At 39.6% G+C, this 20,659-nt stretch overlaps 1 protein-coding gene across 1 annotated transcript in view; it reads left to right on the top strand.

Moving 5' to 3' along the window:
- LOC112867579 (uncharacterized) overlaps positions 1 to 20,659 on the top strand; it is a 208,164-nt gene that overhangs the window by 182,605 nt on the left and 4,900 nt on the right. The window contains exon 11 of the mRNA XM_086715140.1: positions 4,756 to 4,866. Within this exon, the coding sequence (XP_086571266.1) occupies positions 4,756 to 4,866 (111 nt within the window). The remainder of the gene's footprint in view (positions 1 to 4,755; positions 4,867 to 20,659) is intronic.

Here is a 20,659-nt window from a genome sequence, read left to right as displayed (position 1 = left end):
ACCCAATAAAAGTATTCTCACAATTTTCATGTCACATCTGTCTTATGGTAATTTGCTTATAATGTTATTAAAATGACCTGTATTTGTTCCAAATTTTAAATCTAGAGATTTCACAGTAGATTTATTTTTTTCTTTTACTATTAAGAGACTAAATTAATCTCTTTATGTAGCTCATGATGATGTACCAGACAAAAGTCTTAAGCTTAAGCATCAAGATTCAGTGTCAAAACTTCAAATGCAAGTACAGAAACAACTCTGTTTAAATAATTATAGATTATAATAATTATAAAAAGTATGATAATTATATATAACTTTAAATTTTTTAATAATGTTTATTTATTTTTGAGAGAGTACAAGCAGGGGAGGGTCAGAGAGAGGAGACAGAGTATCTGAAGCAGGCTCTTTGCTGACAGCAGCGAGCCCAGTGTGGGACCTGAACCCATGAACTGTGAGATCATGACTTGAGCCAAAGTCAGATATTCCATGGACTGTGCCACCCAGATGCCCCTACAACTTTAAATTTTTTATTTTTATTTTTTTTCAATATATGAAATTTATTGTCAAATTGGTTTCCATACAACACCCAGTGCTCATCCCAAAAGGTGCCCTCCTCAATACCCATCACCCACCCTCCCCTCCCTCCCACCCCCCATCAACCCTCAGTTTGTTCTCAGTTTTTGTTTTGTTTTGTTTTTTTTTTTAAATTTTTTTTTCAACGTTTTTATTTATTTTTGGGACAGAGAGAGACAGAGCATGAACGGGGGAGGGGCAGAGAGAGAGGGAGACACAGAATCGGAAACAGGCTCCAGGCTCCGAGCCATCAGCCCAGAGCCCGACGCGGGGCTCGAACTCACGGACCGCGAGATCGTGACCTGGCTGAAGTCGGACGCTGAACCGACTGCGCCACCCAGGCGCCCCTGTTCTCAGTTTTTAACAGTCTCTTATGCTTTAGCTCTCTCCCACTCTAACCTCTTTTTTTTTTCCTTCCCCTCCCCCATGGGTTTCTGTTAAGTTTCTCAAGATCCACATAAGAGTGAAACCATATGGTATCTGTCTTTCTCTGTATGGCTTATTTCACTTAACATCACACTCTCCAGTTCCATCCACGTTGCTACAAAAGGCCATATTTCATTCTTTCTCATTGCCACATAGTACTCCATTGTGTATATAAACCACAATTTCTTTATCCATTCATCAGTTGATGGACATTTAGGCTCTTTCCACAATTTGGCTATTGTTGAGAGTGCTGCTCTAAACATTGGGGTACAAGTGCCCCTATGCATCAGTACTCCTGTATCCCTTGGGTAAATTCCTAGCAGTGCTATTGCTGGGTCATAGGGTAGGTCTATTTTTAATTTTCTGAGGAACCTCCACACTGCTTTCCAGAGTGGCTGCACCAATTTGCATTCGCACCAACAGTGCAAGAGGGTTCCCGTTTCTCCACATCCTCTCCAGCATCTATTGTCTCCTGATTTGTTCATTTTGGCCACTCTGACTGGCGTGAGGTGATATCTGAGTGTGGTTTTGATTTGTATTAATGACCCATGCATGTTGTTCTATGTGGTCAACATGATATGCAGTCCTTGTTGGATTATGCCTTTGCCTGGGCCAACTAGGAATATGTCATCAGTATAGTGGAAGAGTAATGCTCCATCTAAGAATAGGACTTTTTCCAGCTCATGGTCTTGTGGAATGGCCTTAAAGGTGAATTGCAACCCATTGCACATAAGACAAACTGATCTGTATGGACAGGGATGCTAAAAAGGACATTTGTAATATAAAATACCTCATACTTATTTCCTTCAGCTTGGGGCATTAACCTCTATGACAGTTATAATGTCAGGTAGTGCCAGTGCCAAAGGCTGTACTACACAGTTGAGCCACCAATAATTGATTATGTTCAGGCACCCAAGGCCTTTTTCAAAAACCAGATAGTGAACCTTGGCTTCCTTATGCACAACAATAAGAGCAATTATTTCCTTTTATCCCTAAGACCATTGATATCGTTTTTAAGAGACAAAAGCACTAGATGCTGGTAGTCTGGTAAGTTTATAGTCTTCTATATGCCCCATTAAAATGATGCTAACTGCAGCAATTCCCTTCAGGGTTTAGTGTGAATGCATTCAGGGGTGCACATAAACAATACAATACATCTATAACAAGAATCCATTCAGGAGTGGGCACCATCACAATGGTGATATGTGGTAGCCCCAAAGGATCCATGCCCATAGTCAAGTCTGGGTGAGGGTATTGGTGGTGGTGGCTTCAGACAGAAAACTGGTGAGTATTATCAATTTCCCCTTCATTTTTATGCCAGGGATTCTGGGGGTTACAGTCACCTACCTGTGTACCACTATCCAAAAGCCTCAAGAAATGTGATTCTCCCCAGTCTACTTTGAAATTTGACTTTGGCATACAGCCTCCATTTCTCACTGTGGACATAAGGAAATTGTCATTTTATAGTCTTTTTTTTTAAGCCAAAAAGTTTGGGTAAAAATTTATAGGGCTTTTTGATTCATTTTATAATTCACCGGGAGAAGGACACTTGTATTAGCAGAGGTACCATCACTGGGCAGTCTCTAGGGAGACTGCTGTTTGTCTCCTATTAGAACACTACTTGACCAAGAGTTTCTCAGTGGAGAGTCCATTTATCTTTTCTTTTGACTCCCATTGTTTAGTAACAAGACCCAGAGATCTCTGAGAAAGTTCTTACCCAAATCTTCTAGAAGTATATGCCTGATTATTTATTTCTATGTCACTCTATCTGATGGTCGCTCCTTGTTATTTTGGCAGTAGTTGCTTTTTCCCTGTCCAAAAATTTGTCATTTATGATCTGGGTTATGTCACTCACTAATTGACCTGGCCTTATGAGGAGGTTTAATTCACCTTGATAACCAGCAGGAGTAGCATTAATGAACTTAGAATCTTGCTAACAATCTTATCATCCACTAATCTTACTCTCTCATTGTAGAACTAAGGGACCGCCAGTAGTTTGCAGAGCTGCTAGTGCCTCTGCAGTTGTGGTCCAAACATGTATTTTAGTCATAGGGAACCCATCATGAGTGGACCAAAGCTGTCAGAGCCCAAACAGCTCCAGCTGAGGAAGAAAAACAACTTGGGTCAGTCTCTATCAAGTTTTCTGTGGTAAGACTATTCTGAAGGAGGGTACTATAGTGGTGAACCCCACAAAGTGCCACTGTCCCTTCCTAAGTTAAAGAAGATTACCTTCTTGGGGCACCTGGGTAGCTCAGTCAGTTAAGCATGTGACTCTTGATTTGGTTCGGGTCATGATCTCATGGTTTGTGAATTTGAGCCCTGAGTCAGGCTTAGCGCTGACAGCACAGAACCTGCTTGGGATTCTTTGTCTCCCTCTTTTGATCTGCCCCTCCCTTGCTTGTGTGTGTGTTCTCTCTCTCTCTCTCTCTCTCTCTCTCTCTCTCTCTCTCAAAATAATTAAAAATAAATTAAAACTTTTAAAGTGTGTAACAATTTTTCATCTTATCATCGGACAGTAACATTAGCAAAGGAATTGATTCCCTAGATTTCCCAGAGCCCCTCTGTTGAATCTCTAATTTGGCCCATCAGGCATTTTGGCCATGGAGTTTGGAGCTGAAGTAAAGCACCACTGTTACCTCTCAAACATAAAAATTGTGTATAATCAATCTACTAGTGCTCTCCAAGAGTGGCCCATAGCATTCCGTGATTCGTTGATATGGCTGGCAAAGTACATTGTTGGACCCTCAGATTCTAGAAAATAATCAGCTGGTACTCTCCAAGAAATCTCATAGACTTCTCTAACATCTCAAAACGTCCTGGAGTATCTTCATGCTTTTTACTTTTCCAGAAAGACTGTGCTTAATTGAGCCACCTTGCTTGTCACCATTTGTCACGAAGAGAGAGCTGCCAGATGTGAAGGAAGTAACTTAAGACAACAAGCCAAATTGAAAGTAAAAATTAAGGCTTTATTCACTTATTATAAAATATAAGCAGAAATCTAAACATAAAAGGGCACTGGCTCTACTAGTGTGTCAGCCAATATTTCATTTCCCCATGAAATGATATCAGGCAAGGATTGGATATATTAGCTTAGATGGGAAGGGGATATATCACTATATGTACAGTTATTTGCACCACATTACATTCCCTATATACCATATATATTATATATTTATATGCAAACATATATGCACACCATAATGTATCATAATTGGTACTATATGAATTTTCCAGTTTAATGAGAAATAACTGACATACATCATTGTATAAGTTTAAGGTATATAGCATAATAGTTTGATTTACATATACTATTGTTTATGGTATATATATCAGTTTGTTCAACAAATCTGTTTGAACACTTAGATGGTTTTGAATATTTTGCAATTACAAATAAGGCCATATTGACTAATCTTGTGCATATGCATTTTTATTGGTTGGTGTCTGAATGTTTTAACCTAAAGTATAAATAACCTAAGAAAATTAGAGTCTAATATAAGCATACTTGGTGTCTGGAATATTTATAAAATAAAGAAATATCTTCAATACACATCCATTAAAAATGTTCTCAGAATTTTCCTATTAGATCTAGTATTAGGATAATTTATTTATTAATTTATAAAAATGGGAGAAAATGTTACTGTTCTCTTGTTATAAATTTGAAATCTAGAGATTTTACAGTAGATCTTATTAATTTCTTATTAATTATTATTAATTATTAATTTCTCTTTTATGTTTTCTTATTAATTTCTCTTTATGTAGCTCTTAATGAAGTGCTAGATGAAAATCTTAACCTTAAACATCAAGACTCAGAGTCAAAAACCCAAGTACAATTTAAAAAACAAAAAAAATCCACGGAGGAAAGAATCAGTAGTAAGTATAATAATTACAGGTAACTTTATATTGTTTAAAAAAATTTTTTTAATGTTTATTTATTTTTGAGAGAGACAGAGAGACACAGAGTGCAACCAGGGGAGGAGCAAAGAGAGGGGAAGACACAGAATTCGAGGCAGGCTCTAGGCTCTGAGCTGTCAGCACAGAGCCCGATGCAGAGCCTGATGTGGGGCTCAAACTCACAAACTCCGAGATCATGACCTGAGCTGAGATCATGACCTAAGCCGAAGTCATATGCTTAACCAACTGAGCCTCCCAGGCACCCCTATATTGGTTTAAATTAAATGCATGAGAACTTTCTTTGGTTTGTTAATATGTATTTGAGCATGTATTTTATAGAAACTTTAAACTTTGCCTAAAGTGTGAATACCCTAATATAACTAGAGAACAAAAGGAAATATATTAATGTGTTTTGGTTCGAATTTCTTATCAGAAGATTATTACATAACCAAAGTCATGTTCTTAGTTTTTACCAAAACCAATAATTGTCACATAAAGGATATGCACTTTTTTGGCAGCTTGTAGACCCAAAGTCCAAGGGGGTGCCTGTGACCTGTTGTGACTTCTTCCATAGGCTCTAGCAGGCAAAATTAGATGTTGCTGAGATCTGTAACTGAAACAGCAAATGGAAATCAGAGGAGCCCAGAAAATGGGAAGCTAAGATAGTCAGTTGAAGGATCTCCAAGGGGATCCTGTCCAGTAGAGTCCCAGCCAAAGGTCTTTATGGTAACCCGACAGATGGGTGCTCTTATCCCTGTGAGAGTGTAGCAGTATCTGAATAGTCTAACAAATGATCAGATTATTTTTTATTTGGAGGGAACAGTGGACCCAAAGCACGACAATTGGCTTCTCTGGGATGCCCAGACATTTTTCTTTGGTTTTAGGTCCTTGTACTTTGTTGATAATAATGGCCTACTGAGATGATTTGATCAATAGATTGGAAATCTAGCACTCCCTCCAGGAGTGGGACTTTTTCCAGGGACTTTTTCAAGCATTGGTTACAGATAACTAGGGAATTTAGGGAGTGTTGTGGAAGGACATTTGTGGTATAATGCAATCCATTCTATATACAACAAATTAATCCTGACCATCTGCGTGGAGAGGGAATGCTGAAAAGGGCATTTGTGATGTTAATTGTAGTATAGTAAGTTCCTCCACTTTGGGCAATAGCCTCTATAACTGTCACAACTGGTGCCAAAGGCAGCACTGACACATTGCATAGCCCTAATCAATTTAAAGCCTAGACTTCAGAGGTTTTGCACATAGGCCAAGTGGAACCATTGGATAGAGAAATGATTTGCATATTTGGTTGGCTTTTTAAAGTTTAACAGTGAGGGAAGTTATCCTTTTTTTAGGCTTCTCTAGGCTTTTGGCATTGTGTTTGGAAGACAGTGGTCCTAGGTGCCGGTAGTTTGGTAGGTGATGATCTTACATATACCCCACTAAAATAACCTACCTTCAGAAAATCTGATCAGAGGTTAGGGGTAAATGCAAGCACTGGTTGGTATAGAAAGTACCAATGATGTATTAGGCAGTAAAAGCCATAATAATGGGGGTGGCCCAAAGGAATTCATCCATACTTGGGTCTAGAAAAGAGGCCTGGTGTTGGTGGCCTCAGACCACTCAGAATTATGTTTCCTCCTCATCCTTGTGTCAGAGATTGTGGAGTCACAGTAATTTGTTCACCAGTATCCAAAAGGCCCAAGAAATGTAATTTTTTACCACCTCTACTTTGTACTCTGACCTTAGCATAGGTCCTCAGGTCCCCACTAGAAACATAATGGCCTTGAGTACGTCTAACTTCTGGTCATGTTCATTTCTGAAAGCTTAGAGGTCTGGGTAAAAGGAGGAAGGGTTTGTATTGATGGACCCCACAAAGTGTCACCCTCACTAAGTTTTAAAAGATGACCCCCTTCATCAAGGAAGTAAACTACACAAGTCTCAAGGTTCACTGGGATATTTGGAAGGAATAGCACTTGTATTAGTCATAGTAGCCATTACTATGTGGGAACCTCATGACTCACAACCTAGCCATGAGTTGTTGGTAGAGAGCCCACCAATTTGTTCCTTTGAGAGACCCCATTGTTTGGCAACTAGATTCAAAGATGACTTCTGTAAGGCCATTGCCTGGATTTTTCATCAGAGTTGCTATTTTCATGACATTCTCTCCATTGGTCAATGTTTTTTCTCTAGGCAATAGACACTTTTACCATGTCCTGAAATGTGTCAGTTAAGCTATGGATTGTGTTGTAGATGGATTGACATGATCTTATGAGAAGGTTTGATTGAGACTGATAATCAACATGACCAACAAAAGTGAATCTAGAAATATGATTCTGGTCAGCAGTCTTATCACCTATTATTCTCACTTACTCATTGGGAGTTCCCTAGTCAAAATAGGCATTCTGTTGGTTAGGGGACTAATCAAAAATAGTGGCCTTACTGGTAACCCAAGATGGATGCCATTAGATCCCTGTTTGGAAAATATGAATAAACCAGTAGCTGAGTAGTTCCAAAATCATTGGGACTCTTTGTATATGTTGAGATATAGTGGACCAAAGGCTTGGCAATTTCCTCCTCTGGAATAAGATGTGGTGCCTCTTTCTAGATCATATCCTGGATTTTAAGTCTTTCTACCTTGTTTGTAGTAATGGCCTAGTTGTGTTGCTACTTGTAGGCCAACAAGGAAGCAGTCATTTTATGTTGCCCTTGTCTGGACCCACCAGGAAAATGTCATCATCAACATAGTAGAAATTTATGCTCCCTCTAGGAGTGGGATTTTTTCTAGGTTATGCCCTATCCATTGATGACAGCGGGGGAATAGGTAGACTTATGGACTTTAGTTGTACATTGTGATTCATTCCATAGAAGTGTAAAATGATTCTGATCATCTATATGGATGGTGAGGATTAAAAAGGAGTCTGAGAAGTCAATTATTGTACACTGATTTCCTTTATCTTGGGCAATACCCTCTGTGACAGTCCCATCATCAGTTACTTATTAGTGCACAGGGCTGTACTATGTCACTGAGCCACAATCAATTGACTCTCTGTGTACCTGGGACCATGTACACAGGCCAGACGGAACTATTGAATGGAGAACTAGTCTCACAGAAAATTTTGGGTTCATGAAGCTCATAAATGAAGGTATTTATATCTTTTCTCCCCTAGTTAATTGATTTTTTGGGGGTAGACACTAGCACTCTAGGCACTGTTAGCAGAATAGGTTCATGGTCCTCACATGCCCCATAAAATGGCTCTAACTGCAGTAATTTCCTTGATGGCTTAGGAGTGAATTCAGTCAGAGATACCCTTAGACAAAGCATCTATACCAATATATATTCATTAGTGGAGGTCATAACAATGGAGGTCTGTAATGGTCCAATGTGACTCACACACAGTTGTATCTGGTAAAGGTGCTGGTGGTCTTGGACTCAGACACCAAAACAGAAAGTGTTATCTGTTTCTCCTTTGTATTAGATTCCCAGGGCTTCCATAACCAAGGACCACAAACTGGATAACTTAAACAACAGAATATTACTGTCTTAAAGTTCTAGAGGTTGGAATTTGGATATCAAGGTGTCATCAGTGATGGTCCCATCTGAGGGATTGTTACTGAGAGTCTGTTTAATGTTTTTGTTCTAGCTGTTGATAGTTTGCTGGTAATATTTTGTTTTCCTTGCCTTATAGAGGCTCTTATTTCTGCTTTCATCCTCACATCGTGTTCTCCCCATGTGCATGTCCCTTTTCCAAATATCCTGTTTTGATGACACCATTCATATTGGATTAAGGACCACTCTAATGACCTCACTTTAACTTGATTATCTTTATAAAGACAAGGTATTTATTCTGAGTTGCTTGTGGTTAGGAATTCTACATATTTTTGGTGTTGGAGGAGAACACAGTTCAACCCATAACAATCTATTCTCTGGCTTCTAAATATCCATGTCCTTCCCACATGCAAAATATACTCACCTCATTCCTAGGTCCCCAGTTTTAACTCCAGCATCTCACCTAAATATCATCAACTCAAAGTCCCAAATATCATCATCTAAGTCATCCAGTTATGGGTAATACTTGGAGTATGTTTAATCCTGAGGCAAAATTCTTCTCCATCTGAGAACCTGTAAAACTAAACATCAAATTATATTCTCCCAATAATACAATAGTGGGACAGGCATAGAACAGGCATTTCTATTCCCAAAAGAAGAAATTAGAAGGAAAAAAGAGGCCATAGATCTTAAGCCAGTTTTCAAATCTTGAGAATTAGATTAGGTTAGATTTTAAGGCTTGAGAATAATTCCTATTAGCTTCATGCACTATTCCCTTAGAAATCTGGAGTTTGGCCCTACTTTAGCTATGGGTGGCAGCCCCACTCCTTGGAACAGAAGAGACAACAGCCTAACCTTTTGGCCTTTGCCCTCGGCCTCTGGTAGCAGTGGTAGCTCCAGTGATGTTTGAACTACCCTTTGGAGTTATTCTTCCCTTTTCTTGTAGATAGCATATTTCATCATAGAATGGCTTTATCAATTCACTTTTTTCTCTAAAAAGTCTTACAGAAGTCTGACAGCCTTCCTTCATTTTATTCTATCTCTGTTCCCTTTGGTCCAGGCTGGCAGTGTTTCTGCTGTAATAGTTGATTAGATCCACAACTCACATCCAAAATTTCTTTATAAAAACAGTTGTATAGCCAGAAAATTGGGTTGTGACTTCAAAGCATGCTTTCTTTCTTTTTGCTTTAAATATAAATAGGCTGAGAATTTTCTAAATCTTCATGTTCTGGTTCTTTTTGCTTAAAATATTTTCTTCAATTTATCTCTTTCCTTTGGCATTTTCCTATAACAACAAAGAAATCAAACTGTGCCTTAAACACATTGCTTAGAAAATTCAACTAAATATCCACATTTATTGCTTACAAGTTCTACTTTCTACCCAACAGAACACAGTTCAGTCAAGTTCTCTACTACTTTATACAAGGATTAACTCTCCTCCAGTTTTCAACTACATGTTCTTCATTGTCATGAAGCAATTTGGTGGGGGGGGCGGTGCAACACTGTTTTTTAAAGAGACAAAGGACTTATGATGGTGGAAAAGTAGGGGGACCTTAAAGATTCCTGGTCCCTCAAACACAGCTGTTTTGAGATCAGATAACTGAAAAAGAATTTATGACAACAGTCATAAGAATACTAGCTGGGCTTGAAAGAAACACAGAAGACTCCAGAGGAACCCTGTTGCAGAGATCAGCAGAAGAAAAGATCAATGAAACTGATTCACTGAAAGAATAAAATTGATAAAACTAGCCACATTATAAAAAAAAGGAACCCAAATAGATAAAATCACAAATGAAAGAGGAAAGATCGCAACCAACACTACAGAAATACAAACAATTATAAGAAAATACTATGAAAATTATATGCCAACAAACTGGGCAGTCTGGATGAAATGGACAAATTCCTAAAAACATACAAACCACCAAAACTGAAGCAGGAAGAAATAGAAGAAATAAAAAACTTGAACAGACCCATAGCAAGCAAAGAGATTGGATCAGTAATCAACAATCTCCAAACAAACGAGAGTCCTGGGCCAGATGACCTCCCAGGAGAATTCTAACAGACATTTTGAGAAGAGTTATTACCTATTCTTTTCAAACTGTTCCAAAAATAGAAATGGAATAAAAGCTTCCAAACTCATTCTATGAACCTAGTGTTACCTTAATTCTAAAGCCAGAGGCCCTACTAAAAAGAATTACCAATATCTCTGATGAAACTGGATGCAGAAATTCTCAATAAGATACTAGCAAATCAAATTCAACAACACCTTAAAAAATTATTCAGAGGAGAGAGGGAAGATGGCGGCGTAGGAGGACGCTGGGCTCACCGCGCGTCCTGCTGATCACTTAGATTCCACCTACACCTGCCTAAATAACCCAGAAAACCACCAGAGGATTAGCAGAACGGAGTCGCCGGAGCCAAGCGCAGACGAGAGGCCCACGGAAGAGGGTAGGAAGGGCGGCGAGGCGGTGCGCGCTCCACGGACTGGCGGGAGGGAGCCGGGGCGGAGGGGCGGCTCGCCGGCCAAGCAGAGCCCCCGAGTCTGGCTTGCAAAAAGCGGAGGGGCCTGACGGACTGTGTTCCGACAGCAAGCGCGACTTAGCGTCTGGGAGGTCATAAGTTAACAGCTCTGCTCAGAAAGCGGGAAGGCTGGAGGACAAAGGGAAGGAGAGCTGCTGAGCCCCCGGACGACAGAGCTCAGTTTGGTGGGGAACAAAGGCGCTCGCCAGCGCCATCTCCCCCGCCCATCCCCCAGCCAAAATCCCAAAGAGAACCAGTTCCTGCCAGGGAACTTGCTCGCTCCGCGCAAACACCCAACTCTGCGCTTCTGCGGAGCCAAACCTCCGGCAGCGGATCTGACTCCCTCCTGCTGCCACAGGGCCCCTCCTGAAGAGGATCACCTAAGGAGAAGCAAGCTAAGCCTGCCCCTCCTGCCCCTGTGCACCTTGCCTACCCACCCCAGCTAAGACGCCAGATCCCCAGCATCACAAGCCTGGCAGTCTGCAAGTAGCCCAGACAGGCCACCCCACCCCACAGTGAATCCCGCCCATAGGAGAGGGGAAGAGAAGGCACGCACCAGTCTGACTGTGGACACAGCGGTGGGCTGGGGGCAGACATCAGGTCTGACTGCAGCTCCGCCCACGAACTCCAGTTATACACCACAGCACAGGGGAAGTGCCCTGCAGGTCCTCACCACGCCAGGGACTATCCAAAATGACCAAGCGGAAGAATTCCCCTCAGAAGAATCTCCAGGAAATAACAACAGCTAATGAGCTGATCAAAAAGGATTTAAATAATATAACAGAAAGTGAATTTAGAATAATAGTCATAAAATTAATCGCTGGGCTTGAAAACAGTATAGCTGACAGCAGAGAATCTCTTGCTACAGAGATCAAGGGACTAAGGAACAGTCACGAGGAGCTGAAAAACGCTTTAAACGAAATGCATAACAAAATGGAAACCACCACAGCTCGGATTGAAGAGGCAGAGGAGAGAATAGGTGAACTAGAAGATAAAGTTATGGAAAAAGAGGAAGCTGAGAAAAAGAGAGATAAAAAAATCCAGGAGTACGAGGGGAAAATTAGAGAACTAAGTGATACACTAAAAAGAAATAATATACGCATTATTGGTATCCCAGAGGAGGAAGAGAGAGGGAAAGGTGCTGAAGGGGTACTTGAAGAAATAATAGCTGAGAACTTCCCTGAACTGGGGAAGGAAAAAGGCATTGAAATCCAAGAGGCACAGAGAACTCCCTTCAGACGTAACTTGAATCGATCTTCTGCACGACATATCATAGTGAAACTGGCAAAATACAAGGATAAAGAGAAAATTCTGAAAGCAGCAAGGGGTAAACGTGCCCTCACATATAAAGGGAGACCTATAAGACTCGTGACTGATCTCTCTTTTGAAACTTGGCAGGCCAGAAAGAATTGGCACGAGATTTTCAGTGTGCTAGACAGAAAAAATATGCAGCCGAGAATCCTTTATCCAGCAAGTCTGTCATTTAGAATCGAAGGAGAGATAAAGGTCTTCCCAAACAAACAAAAACTGAAGGAATTTGTCACCACTAAACCAGCCCTACAAGAGATCCTAAGGGGGACCCTGTGAGACAAAGTACCAGAGACATCACTACAAGCATAAAACATACAGACATCACAATGACTCTAAACCCATACCTTTCTATAATAACACTGAATGTAAATGGATTAAATGCGCCAACCAAAAGACTTAGGGTATCAGAATGGATAAAAAAACAAGACCCATCTATTTGCTGTCTACAAGAGACTCATTTTAGACCTGAGGACACCTTTAGATTGAGAGTGAGGGGATGGAGATCTATTTATCATGCTACTGGAAGCCAAAAGAAAGCTGGAGTAGCCATCCTTATATCAGACAAACTAGACTTTAAATTAAAGGCTGTAACAAGAGATGAAGAAGGACATTATATAATAGTGACAGGGTCTATCCATCAGGAAGAGCTAACAATTATAAATGTCTATGCACCGAATACCGGAGCGCCCAAATATATAAAACAATTACTCATAAACATAAGCAACCTTATTGATAAGAATGTGGTAATTGCAGGGGACTTTAACACCCCACTTACAGAAATGGATAGATCAACTAGACACACGGTCAATAAAGAAACAAGGGCCCTGAATGAGACATTGGATCAGATGGACTTGACAGATATATTTAGAACTCTGCATCCCAAAGCAACAGAATATACTTTCTTCTCGAGTGCACATGGAACATTCTCCAAGATAGATCATATACTGGGTCACAAAACAGCCCTTCATAAGTTTACAAGAATTGAAATCATACCATGCATCCTTTCAGACCACAATGCTATGAAGCTTGAAATCAACCACAGAAAAAAGTCTGGAAAACCTCCAAAAGCATGGAGGTTAAAGAACACCCTACTAACGAATGAGTGGGTCAACCAGGCAATTAGAGAAGAAATTAAAAAATATATGGAAACAAACGAAAATGAAAATACAACAATCCAAACGCTTTGGGATGCAGCGAAGGCAGTCCTGAGAGGAAAATACATTGCAATCCAGGCCTATCTCAAGAAACAAGAAAAATCCCAAATACAAAATCTAACAGCACACCTAAAGGAAATAGAAGCAGAACAGCAAAGGCAGCCTAAACCCAGCAGAAGAAGAGAAATAATAAAGATCAGAGCAGAAATAAACAATATAGAATCTAAAAAAACTGTAGAGCAGATCAACGAAACCAAGAGTTGGTTTTTTGAAAAAATAAACAAAATTGACAAACCTCTAGCCAGGCTTCTCAAAAAGAAAAGGGAGATGACCCAAATAAATAAAATCATGAATGAAAATGGAATTATTACAACCAATCCCTCAGAGATACAAACAATTATCAGGGAATACTATGAAAAATTATATGCCAACAAATTGGACAACCTGGAAGAAATGGACAAATTCCTGAACACCCACACTCTTCCAAAACTCAATCAGGAGGAAATAGAAAGCTTGAACAGACCCATCACCAGCGAAGAAATTGAATCGGTTATCAAAAATCTCCCAACAAATAAGAGTCCAGGACCAGATGGCTTCCCAGGGGAGTTCTACCAGACGTTTAAAGCAGAGATAATACCTATCCTTCTCAAGCTATTCCAAGAAATAGAAAGGGAAGGAAAACTTCCAGACTCATTCTATGAAGCCAGTATTACTTTGATTCCTAAAGCAGACAGAGACCCAGTAAAAAAAGAGAACTACAGGCCAATATCCCTGATGAATATGGATGCAAAAATTCTCAATAAGATACTAGCAAATCGAATTCAACGGCATATAAAAAGAATTATTCACCATGATCAAGTGGGATTCATTCCTGGGATGCAGGGCTGGTTCAACATTCGCAAATCAATCAACGTGATACATCACATTAACAAAAAAAAGGAGAAAAACCATATGATCCTGTCAATTGATGCAGAAAAGGCCTTCGACAAAATCCAGCACCCTTTCTTAATAAAAACTCTTGAGAAAGTCGGGATAGAAGGAACATACTTAAAGATCATAAAAGCCATTTATGAAAAGCCCACAGCTAACATCATCCTCAACGGGGAAAAACTGAGAGCTTTTTCCCTGAGATCAGGAACACGACAGGGATGCCCACTCTCACCGCTGTTATTTAACATAGTGCTGGAAGTTCTAGCAACAGCAATCAGACAACAAAAGGAAATCAAAGGCGTCAAAATTGGCAAAGATGAAGTCAAGCTTTCGCTTTTTGCAGATGACATGATATTATACATGGAAAATCCGATAGACTCCACCAAAAGTCTGCTAGAACTGATACATGAATTCAGCAAAGTTGCAGGATACAAAATCAATGTACAGAAATCAGTTGCATTCTTATACACTAACAATGAAGCAACAGAAAGACAAATAAAGAAACTGATCCCATTCACAATTGCACCAAGAAGCATAAAATACCTAGGAATAAATCTAACCAAAGATGTAAAGGATCTGTATGCTGAAAACTATAGAAAGCTTATGAAGGTAATTGAAGAAGATTTAAAGAAATGGAAAGACATTCCCTGCTCATGGATTGGAAGAATAAATATTATCAAAATGTCAATACTACCCAAAGCTATCTACACATTCAATGCAATCCCAATCAAAATTGCACCAGCATTCTTCTCAAAACTAGAACAAGCAATCCTAAAATTCATATGGAACCACAAAAGGCCCCGAATAGCCAAAGTAATTTTGAAGAAGAAGACCAAAGCAGGAGGCATCACAATCCCAGACTTTAGCCTCTACTACAAAGCTGTCATCATCAAGACAGCATGGTATTGGCAGAAAAACAGACACATAGACCAATGGAATAGAATAGAAACCCCAGAACTAGACCCACAAACGTATGGCCAACTCATCTTTGACAAAGCAGGAAAGAACATCCAATGGAAAAAAGACAGTCTCTTTAACAAATGGTGCTGGGAGAACTGGACAGCAACATGCAGAAGGTTGAAACTAGACCACTTTCTCACACCATTCACAAAAATAAACTCCAAATGGATAAAGGACCTGAATGTGAGACAGGAAACCATCAAAACCTTAGAGGAGAAAGCAGGAAAAGACCTCTCTGACCTCAGCCGTAGCAATCTCTTACTCGACACATCCCCAAAGGCAAGGGAATTAAAAGCAAAAGTGAATTGCTGGGACCTTATGAAGATAAAAAGCTTCTGCACAGCAAAGGAAACAACCAACAAAACTAAAAGGCAACCAACGGAATGGGAAAAGATATTTGCAAATGACATATCGGACAAAGGGCTAATATCCAAAATCTATAAAGAGCTCACCAAACTCCACACCCGAAAAACAAATAATCCAGTGAAGAAATGGGCAGAAAACATGAATAGACACTTCTCTAAAGAAGACATCTGGATGGCCAACAGGCACATGAAAAGATGTTCAGCGTCGCTCCTTATCAGGGAAATACAAATCAAAACCACACTCAGGTATCACCTCACGCCAGTCAGAGTGGCCAAAATGAACAAATCAGGAGACTATAGATGCTGGAGAGGATGTGGAGAAACGGGAACCCTCTTGCACTGTTGGTGGGAATGCAAATTGGTGCAGCCGCTCTGGAAAGCAGTGTGGAGGTTCCTCAGAAAATTAAAAATAGACCTACCCTATGACCCAGCAATAGCACTGCTAGGAATTTATCCAAGGGACACAGGAGTACTGATGCATAGGGGCACTTGTACCCCAATGTTCATAGCAGCACTCTCAACAATAGCCAAATTATGGAAAGAGCCTAAATGTCCATCAACTGATGAATGGATAAAGAAATTGTGGTTTATATACACAATGGAGTACTACGTGGCAATGAGAAAAAATGAAATATGGCCTTTTGTAGCAACGTGGATGGAACTGGAGAGTGTGATGCTAAGTGAAATAAGCCATACAGAGAAAGACAGATACCATATGGTTTCACTCTTGTGTGGATCCTGAGAAACTTAAGAGAAACCCATGGGGGAGGGGAACAAAAAAAAAAAAAAAAGAGGTTAGAGTGGGAGAGAGCCAAAGCATAAGAGACTGTTGAGAACTGAGAACAAACTAAGGGTTGATGGGGGGTGGGAGGGAGGAGAGGGTGGGTGATGGGTACTGAGGAGGGCACCTTTTGGGATGAGCACTGGGTGTTGTATGGAAACCAATTTGACAATAAATTTCATATATATAAAAAAAAAAAAAAAAAAAAAAAATTATTCACCATAATCAAGCGGTACTTTTCCTGGGCTGCAGGGCTGGTTCAATATTCACAAATCAATGAACATGAGGCACCACATTAATAGAAGAAAGGACAAGAACCATATGATCCTGTCAACATGCAGAAGAAACATTTGACATTATTGTCAAAATCCATTGTCAGAATCCATTAGTGATAAAAAAAAAACCCTTAACAAAATAGGGAAAAATGGAACATAACATCATAAAGATCATGTATGAAATATTCACAACTAATATTATCCTCAGTGGGGAAAACCTGAGAGACTATCCCCCATGGTCAGGAACAAGAAAAGGGTGCCCACTCTCCCCATTGCTATTTTACATAGTCCTAGAAGTCTTAGCCTCAGCAATCAGACAACAAAAAGAAATAAAGGGCATACAAATCAGCAAGGAAGAAATCAGAATTTCACTATTTGTAGATGATGTGATACTCTATGTAGAAAACCAGAAAGGCTCCACCAAAAAATTTCTAGAACTAATACATGAATTCAGCAAAGACTCAGGATATAAAATCAATGTGAAGAAATCTGTTGCAGTTCTATATACCAATAATGAAGCAGCAGAAAAAGAAATCAAGGAATTTATAATTGCATGAAAACCAATAAAATACCTAGGAATAAACCTAACTAAAGAGATAAAAGATCTGTACTTTGAAAACTATAGAAGATTTGTGAAAGTAAGTGGAGGACACAAAGAAATGGGAAAACATTACATGTTCATGGATTGGAAGAAAAATATTGTTAAAATGTCTATACTACCCAAAGTAATCTACACATTTAATGAAATCCCTATCAAAATAACACCACAATTCTTCACAGAGCTAGAATAAACAATCCTAAAATTTGTATGGAACCACAAAATACCCCAAATAACCAAAGCAATCCTGACAAAGATAAAACTAGAGGTATCAAGATTTTGGATTTCAAGCTACATTACAATGCTATAATCATCAAGAAGGTATGATACTGGCAAAAATGGACTTGTCGAATGGAATAGAAAACCCAGAAATAGGCCCACAACTATATGGTCAACTAATCTTCAACAAAGCAGAAAAGAATATCCAATGGAAAAAAAGACAGTCTCTTAAACAAATGGTACTGGGAAAACTGGAAAGCAACATGCGAAATAATGAAACTGGACCACTTTTTTGCACCAACCAAAAAATAAATTATAAATGAAAGACCTGAATGTGAGACAGAAAACCATCAAAATCCTAGAGGAGAACACAGGCAGTAACCTCTTTGACCTCATCTGGAGCAACCTCTTTCTGGACTGGTCACCTGAGGCAAGGGAAATGAAAGCAAACATAAACTACTAGAACTTCATCAAGATAAAAAATCTTCTGCACATTAAAGGAAACAATCAACAAAACTCCCAACGGAATAGGAGAAGAAATTTGCAAGTGACATCAGATAAAAGGTTAGTATCTAAAATGTATAAAAAACATCAACCTCAACACACAAAAATCAAACAACCCAGTTAAAAAATGTACAGAAGACATGAATAGACCCTTTTCCAAAGAAGACATCCAGCTGGCTAACAGACACATGAAAAAATGCTCAAAATCAATCATCATTTGAGAAATAAAAATCAAAACCATGATGAGATACCACCTCATACCTGTCAGAATGGCTAAAATTAACAACAGGTGTTGGTGAGGATGCAGAAAAAGGGGAAACCTTTTGCACTGTTGGTGGGAATGCAAACTGTTGCAGCCACTCTGGAGAGCAGTATGGAGGTTCCTCAGAAAACTAAAAATAGAACTACCCTACAACCCAGCAGTTGCACTACTAGGTATTTCCCCAAGGGTACAAAAATACAGATTTGAAAGAGTACATGCACTCCAATGTTTTAGCAGCGCTATCAGCAATAGCCAAAATATGGAGAGTGCCCAGATGTTTATCTACTGATGAATGGGTAAAGAAGATGTAGTGTATATGTATGTATGTGTATATACTCAGTCATCAAAAAGAATGATATCTTGCCATTTCCAATGATGTGGATGATGCTAGAATGTATTATGCTAAGTGAAATAAGAAAGACAAATACAATATGTTTCTATTTATATGTGAAATTTAAGAAAGAAAACAGGTGAACATATGGGAAGGGTGGGGGAGAAGAGAGGGAAACAAACCATAAGAGACTCTTAACGATAGAGAACAAAACTGAGGGTTGATGGAGGGAAGGTGGTGGGAGATGGGCTAGATGGGTGAATAGGTATCAGGGAAGGCACTTTTTGTGATAAGCACTGGATGTTGTATGTAAGTGGTGAATATGGAATTATATTCCTGAGACCAATATTGCACTGTATATTAACTAAAATTTTAATTAAAAATAAAAAGAGACTGTGTTTCCCCATTGTATATTCTTGGCTCTGTTCATAGTTTAATTGACTGTATATGTGCAGGCTTATTTCTGGGCTCCCAATTCTGTCCCATTGATATGTGTCAGTTTTTATGACAATACTATATTGTTTTGATTGCTATAGCTTTGTAATATAGTTTGAAATATGCAAGTGTGATGCTTCAAGCTTTGTTCTTTCTCAAGATTACTTTGAATGTTTGGGATCTTTTGTGGCTCCATTTAATTTTAGGATCATTTGTTCTATTTCTATGAAAATGCCATAGGAATTTAAAAAAATATTTGAATTTTGATTTCAGTAATGTTAGCATACATTGTTATATTTGTTTCAGGTGTACAATATAGTGATTTAATAATTCTATAGATCAACCAGTGCTTCTCAAGATAAGTGTACTCTTAATCTTCACCTATTTTGTCCTGTTCTTTTATGTGAGACATATTCCTCTGTCTCCTCATTTTGTCTGTTTCTCTGTGCTAGGAAAGTCAGTTATATCTCCTACACTTGAAAGTAGTGGCCTTATGAAGAAGGGTTTCTATAGTGCCCTGCAGGGCAGTGTCCTCTGTTCACCTGAACCTGGCACTTCAGAGCTATCTCCTATGTGTGTTGCATGTGCTCTGCTATTGTGGCTGAGAAGTTACATGAATTTTTACCTGTTGTGGCCAGTGTCTGGTCCCTGTAGTGTTAGTGATCCAGTCTGGGGCTGCCTTAGGCTTGAGTTGAGTTAGACCTGGCATTTATCAGAGATGCAGTATCATTGAACTTCAGGGTGTGTTCCCTGTGTTGTCTCCTGTGAAGCTTTCATTGGTGGGTGCGGACTACCCCACCCACTGCCAGGATTGTACTGTTCTCTCCTCAGGGAGAAGAGTCACTGGAGTGGTGCTGGCCCCAATCAGGGCTGCTTATGTATTAAAGTCTTATGACATCACTTTGGATGGGCTCTGGTCAACAGTATATTGGAGGCGGAAGATCTGCAGAAGCCTGTGGACAGGATGTATGGTGTTAGCAATTTAGGAATCAAGTGTTAGGGTAGTGCTGGTTCACAAAGGTGACCATGTGTTTAGGCTAGAGGGTGGGAAAAGAAATGGCTGTGGGTAGGTCCTTTGTTCCTGGAGAGTCTCCCAAGGATCTCTGCCCCTCCAGCACATGCTTTGGGATAAGTAAACAAATATTCCTACTTAATGGCCCAGGTGTTTTCCAAACTGCTGTTTCTATGCTGTATTTCTGCAGGGCTGTGTGCTGTGCTGTCTCTTTTAGGGCAGGGATTCAGTTTCCTTTCACCCTCCCAGCTCCCAGAGAGCCAAGCCCAATACTTTTTAAAGTTTCACGTCTTAAGTCCCACTGTTTACAAGAACTCACAAAATTCAGCCCGCCTGGTTTTCAGAGCCAAATGTTATAGGGATTTGTCTTTGCCATTTGGGCTCCCCAGTGTGATAGGCTTTTTCTCTCCCGTCTCCTCACCTGCAGTGCCCTTTGCTCCTGTGAATATTTTCACAATATTAATTCTCTCAATCCATGAGCATGGAATATCTTTCCATTTATTTTTGTCTTCAATTTCTTTCATCAATGTCTTATAGTTTTTAGGGTATGGGTCTTTTGACTCCT

This window comes from Puma concolor, chromosome B4 (assembly GCF_028749965.1).
Source record: "Puma concolor isolate L17-30 chromosome B4, mPumCon1.1.hap2, whole genome shotgun sequence".
Classification (NCBI taxonomy): Eukaryota; Metazoa; Chordata; class Mammalia; order Carnivora; family Felidae; genus Puma; species Puma concolor.
The sequence above is the reverse complement of the archived record's forward strand: the minus strand, read 5'-3'. Positions and strand labels throughout refer to the sequence as shown.